Genomic DNA, 6,359 nt, shown 5'->3' with positions numbered 1-6,359 from the left:
AGAAGTGGCGCTGTGGCATAAGTGGTAGAGTGCTAGCCTTGAGCTGAAGAGCTGAGGGACAGTGCCCAGGCCCAGAGTTCAGGCCCCATAATTGGACCCAAAAAAAAAAAAAAAATCTACCCCTCTGCATTTCAGAAAATGGTCCAATATCAACTCACTTGGTTCTCTTTTCCTGCCACTTGATATACAATACATCAATAAATGGCCTTATCTGCCCAATAGATCCCAATATCAACCACTAAAACTCAACTCTTACTGAACTCTTTACAATTGTCTTCTAGGCTAATAACTCAACTTTCTCTAATGTGGTCTTATAACATTAAGAAAAAATCCATATTCTACCAAATCCACAAAGTTCTATGTAACATGGCCTCATACATACTGTTCCAATATCTTATATCAGTCTTCCCTCTGTTCACATTGACTTCCTTGCTCTATTTGATCCCTGGCCTTCATACATAATACACTATTTTCCAGATTTTCATATAAATTATTTCCTCACTTTATTCATGCCTTTGGTGAATTATCACCTCAAGGAAGACCTCTGTGACTAATTTATAATATCTTCCAAAGCCCACAGGTACTAATATTTTTCATTATTTTCCCATGGCATACTTGAAGGAAAATATATTTTATATTCATTTCTTTGTTAGGGTCTAAACAAGTGACTAGATACTTCAATTTGTAGGTGATTCCATTATCCATTCTCTCCTTTAGTTACAGAAATCATTTGGGATCTTTGCTATCATTGAAGTATCTTGCCTTACGAACCATGCAACTATTTCAAGTTTACATATGAAATGTAAAAAAAAATGTTAGAATTTAACTGAAACACTTATATGTAGATTTTACAAATGTGTCAGAAATATCTTTTCCCAGTCTATTTTTGATTATTTAACTTTGGAAAATTTTTTGAAAAAAGCAGTATTAATTTCATATATTGGAATTTATCTTTCTTTCCCATTATAGCTTTTGGATTTTTATGTAACAGTTACAAAAAGCCTTTTCTACTCCAAGATCAGAAATATATTTACCCATTCCTTCTAGATTTTAACTTTTATATTCAAAATTGACAAAATTTATATACATATAGTTATAGTGTACATAATTTTGAGGGGATTTTCTTTATTTTGTATATTGCTGCTGCTTTTGGTGGTACCGGCTTTTGTGCTTGCTAGGCACTTCCAGCCCTATATGTGCTGGTTATTTTTTAAGGTAAGTTATTATTGGCCTGTGCTGGCCTAGACCATGATCAGTTTCCCTAATTATACTACCTACTCTAGCTGGGATAAAAGGAGTATGGTACCACATCCAACTTTTTCTGGTTAGGTGGGTTCTCCTGAACTGTTTTGCTCAGGTTGGACTAGAATCAGCCTTCTATCATAGCTGGGATGAGAGGTACATACCACCACGTCTAGCTATTGAAATGAAGGTCCCATGAACTTTTTACCTAGGATGGCCTCAAACCATGATCCTACTAATGTCCATCTCCTTATTAGTAGGATTACAGGTTTAAACCCATTGGGACTCAGCTTAATATAATGTATGTGTACATGCAGGTGTGTACATCATGATGTATATATGTCAATAATTTGGGGGAAAAGAGCAAGTTCTAACCAGGTACTGGTGGCTCACACCTATAATCATAGCTACTAAGGAGGCTCACATCTGAGAATCATGGTTTGAAGCTAGTTAGGGCAAGTACGTTTGTGAGACTCTTATCTCCACTTGACCACAAAAGAAAACAAAAGCCAGAAGTGGAGGTGTGGCTCAAATAAGTGGTAGAGCACTAACCTTGAGCAAAATAGCTCAGGGACAGCACCCAGGGCCTGAGTTCAATACCCAGGACTGCACCAAATAACAATAATAATAATAATAAATAAGCTCTTTGGGAAGTTATAATTCTACAAACAAATTTCAGAACTATTGTTGAGGATGCTGTTTAAATATTTTGTATTATTTTCAGTATGATTATACCTCTGATTACTAAAAACCTCTTTCACATGCAAAAAATAACGCCCATTTTTAAAAATGGTTTCCAAGTTATTTCAGACACCATTAAAATAAACTGCTGCAAATCATAGTCCCTTGATAGTCTCCCTTCCTTTGGTCACTCTTCTTAAAAAGTTTAAAATAGGAAAAAGATTGTCAGCCTAACAAGTGTGAGGCCCTGAGTTCAAACCTTACTATTGCCAAAAAAAAAATGAAGTTAAAAAAAATCTTTAAAAATGATTCATATTTCTTATTCTTAGTATAGAACTTCCATACCAAAAATTTAAACTTGAAATTAAAAGTCTAAACCTTCTCACAAGGTTTGTAAAGCTCAGTCTATGAAAGATGACTAAGTCTCGGTGATTTGGCTCTGTATTTTCTTAGAAGTAGAATGGTTTTTGCCTGTTATTTATCAACTTCCATGGAAATAGACACCATCTGGGAAAAGAGACACTCAAAACTGCCTTTAGTTGTTGTTGTTTTTTTTAATTGGTCATGGGGCTTGAACTCTGGGCCTGGGTGCAGTCTGTTAGCTCTTCAACTCAAGGCCAGTGCTCTACCACTTGAACCACAAAACCACTTCCAGTTTTCTGTTCATTAACTGGAGATAAGAGTCTTTCAATTTTTGGTCAAGTTTCAAATCACCTAATGTGCTAAAATAAAATGTACCTGTTAATTCTCTTGTCATATACTTTCCTCATCATACACTTTCAAAAAAGTTAGCTTAATGATCAAATCTGGTAATTAATCTATTTTACTTACTCCTAAAAATTTTTTACTTGAAATTGGTTAATAAGTTTACTAAATATTTTGGGCTGATAGCAAAATAATGACTAACCTGTCAGGTGCTAGCAGCTCATACCTGTAATCCTAGCTCTCAGAAGACTGAGTCCTAATGATTGCACTTTGGAACCAGTCCAGGCAAACCAATCTACAAGACCTTATCACCAATTAATCAGCAAAAAGTCAGAACTGGATATATGCCCAAATGGTGGGGTGAAAAAGCTGAGTCAGAACATGAGGACATGAGTTCAAGCCCCAATATTGGAATAAAAAGTAAATCTTATAAATACTACACAAACTTTATATTACTTTTTCTCATGTAGAATTCTGCAAATGTTAATAAAAGTACATATAAACATCCCACAAGTATCTTTTGTGACAAACAAAATACATTCTGGAAAGATACAATCAAAATTAAGAATATAGCCGGATGCCAGGTGGCTCACGCCTATAATCTTAGCTACTCAGGAAGTTTAGATCTGAGGATCACAGTTCAAAGCCAGCCCGGACAGGAAAGCCAATGAGACTCTTATCGCTAATACACCACCAGAAAACCAGAAGTGGTACTGTGGCTCAAGTGATAGAGAGCTAGCTTTGAGGTGAAGAGGTGAGGGGCAGCACCCAGGCCCAGAGTTCAAGAAGGATGACCAATAAAAAAAAAAAATTCTGCTAATCTATCCTTAGTAAATCTAATAGTGACAGCTTTCCTCCAAGCATTATGTGTAGTTTGTCTCTTATTCTAGAAGCCACATGAAAAAAATTTTAATTAGATGCCTACATAGAGTGGGCTCCTGTGCTCTTATTAAGGAAAACACTTGTTCTCCACTACCTGTTTATTCTAGGCATTCCAATGGAATAGAATAGTGTATGGAATCACCCCAACATTTTCCCTCACCAAATATGACTGAATTCTCATAGATTAAATGTGGAAATAAAAAAAATTAAAAAGAGCCACTATTAGGCTCATGGACTAATGATAGCAGGGATTTATTTTTTCCAAAACTGCATGTTTGCTTCCACTTCAAAGTTTGAAGTTAATGTAGATCTGAATAGCATTTCTAAAAATGGAGTACAAAACAGAGCTCATGACACACTGCAAGGGAAAATTCTTTCTGCAATCACATGCACATGTATACATATGTACTTACCAAGTTGAAATATTGAAATGAACCTACTTTGAATTGCTATTTCTAGCACAATTTTAATACTTCATTTTCTGAGGTGCTAAGATTTTTAGGAGAATAAATAACTAGAAGAATTAATTTTAAAAAGATGTAAAAAAAATGAGGAATTAACTTTTTTATAAAACAACTGGGAGTTCACTATTTCTCCCAATCCTCCTCAAGAGCAGAAGTCTGGTCTGCTAAAGTTTTATGATGTGGGATGCTGCCAATCTCATTTCATTTCACACCGCTGGAATGTCTATGATCAACCAACAGTATTAATATTACAAAATCTCAAGAATCACCATTCTAAGTTAATTAGGACCATGTCTACATTCTTACATCTGCCTAGAGTATTACAATCATCTTCCTAGTAGAGATATGTCCAAGGTCACAAAGGTCAATGCCATGTTGAGCGTCACATTTTAAAAAATGTAATAGCAAGTGTTAAAGTCATGGCTCAAGTGGTAGAGAGAGCCAGCAAAGAAAGCAAATTGAGAAAGCACAAGGCCGAGTTCAAACTCAGAAAGAGAAATTAAATAAAGATGTAATAGTGAATTGATTTAAGGGAAAGTGTCCATCAGACTGTTTTCAACAGACTGACTCCCTTAATCAAAGTCCCTTAGTCAGCTAATGTCATAGCTAGGAGGGGGAGGGAGATAGGGAAAGTGCAGAAAACTTGGGCAAATAGTGTCCTAGCTTATGACTTTACCAAAAGGCTTCTTATCATGCTTTTAAACTCCCCACATGAAGTTTAAGTTACACAAAATTTTTACTTCATTGGTGTCTTTTATTTCTTGCTTTGTTCCTTTGCCAGTGAATAGGAAAATGGAAAAAAGAAAAGGCCAAACACACACAGCCCCTAAATTTCTTTAAGGTATATCCAATTTGAACAAGATTATCCTGTTTTAATAGCTTTGATTCAGCAAAGATCTCCAACCAGAAAAAAAATTACCACTAGTCAATGAATTTCATTGTTTTATCAATCTAAATTGATGATCCTATTCACACACTGGCCCAATATTAAGCAGTTTTTAACTGTTACCTATTTTGAAGACAGTGACTTAAACACCTATAGTTAAGTGATTTGAAGATATAGGGTTGCTCACACCTGTAATTCTAGCTGAGGCTGAGATTTGAGGATCACAGTTCAAAACCAAACCAGGCAGGAAAGTCCATGAGATCCATCTCCAATTAACCACCCAGCCAGAGGTAGAGCTATGGCTCAAGTGGCAAAGCAACAGTGTTGAGTAAAAAAGCTGAGGAACAGTGAGTTCAAGTCCCAGGACTGAACCAGCACCAAAAAATTAAAAAACCTGCTGCTGCTACCAAGCAAAGTAGCTCAATCCTATAATCCCTAATTGAGAGCTAAAAGCAGAGAGATAGAAGGACAGTTCAAGAGTAGCACCAACAATAATTTAAAAAAAAAAAAAACTTTAGAGACTCCTTTCCAATCAAAGTAGAGGTGGGAGGGTCCAGTACTTGCTACCTGTCATCCCAGTACAATGGCTGGGCTAGTGTGCAACTGTCATCCTAGTGACAAGTGAAAGCAAGGATAGGACTGCAGACCAAGCTTACATAAAGCAAGATTCTATCCCAAAAAACAAAAAAAAATCAGTGTAAAAAGAGCTGACAGAGCGGCTCAAAGGGTTAGAACAACTTGCCTCGCAAGTCCCAGAGAGGCCCTAAATTCAATTTTTTTTAAAAAAGGATGTATTGAGTAAATAGCAACATGTAATGTCCTAACCCTGTTAAAAAAAATCTGGTAAAATCAAGAAAAATATGGTGCTAAAGTAAAATTAAATCTCCACGAGCATGAGGACAATCAAGCTCCTCTTTAATACTATCAACACAAAATCTAAAAATATTAGGAAAGTAATGCTTGCGCAACTCATTTAGCAAATGCTTTCTTTCCACAGGCAAGATCACACAAAATGATATTCCTCATTCATAGAGAAGGGAGTTATTATAGTGGGTTAATAAATATCATTATCATCTAGCTTGTGTGAGGTCCCCCAGCCTGGAGATTTCCTAAAAACTAACAATAATTTGAAAATCCTGGGTTTGTGTTTACAACTTACATTGGATAGTGTTAAAAACACGGACAAGTGTGAGTTTGAAAACTGAAAAGTAGCTACTTCATCCATGAATTTTTACCAACAACATGTTTTTTACACTTTCCTCTTCCACCGGTGAAGGCATTCCACTACTGGGTACCAGATACCAAGACAGACACGGTGTGGCCCTGGGACACGGCCTCCGGGATCGTCCATGGGAAAAACAAGCAAACCTGGGGCAAACCAGAGGCACGTCCCCACCCCCCACGCCCGCCCCAGCTCCCACCCCGGGCTGGGCACGGGGCAGAGGAGCGGGAGGGCAGAGGAGCGGGAGGGCAGGACGGGGAGTCCGGCGCCGGTGTCC

General features: G+C 37.0%; 1 protein-coding gene across 1 annotated transcript in view; it reads right to left on the bottom strand.

The window, feature by feature from the left end:
- Cntln (centlein, centrosomal protein) overlaps positions 1–6,211 on the bottom strand; it is a 192,596-nt gene extending 186,385 nt beyond the window's left edge. Inside the window, exon 1 of the mRNA XM_013020759.1 lies at positions 6,114–6,211. Coding sequence (XP_012876213.1) covers positions 6,114–6,211 — 98 coding nt within the window. The remainder of the gene's footprint in view (positions 1–6,113) is intronic.
- Between the last annotated feature and the right edge of the window lie 148 nt (positions 6,212–6,359).

This window comes from Dipodomys ordii, unplaced genomic scaffold, assembly GCF_000151885.1.
Source record: "Dipodomys ordii isolate 6190 unplaced genomic scaffold, Dord_2.0 Scaffold53, whole genome shotgun sequence".
Classification (NCBI taxonomy): Eukaryota; Metazoa; Chordata; class Mammalia; order Rodentia; family Heteromyidae; genus Dipodomys; species Dipodomys ordii.
This window is presented reverse-complemented; position numbering and strand designations above follow the sequence as displayed.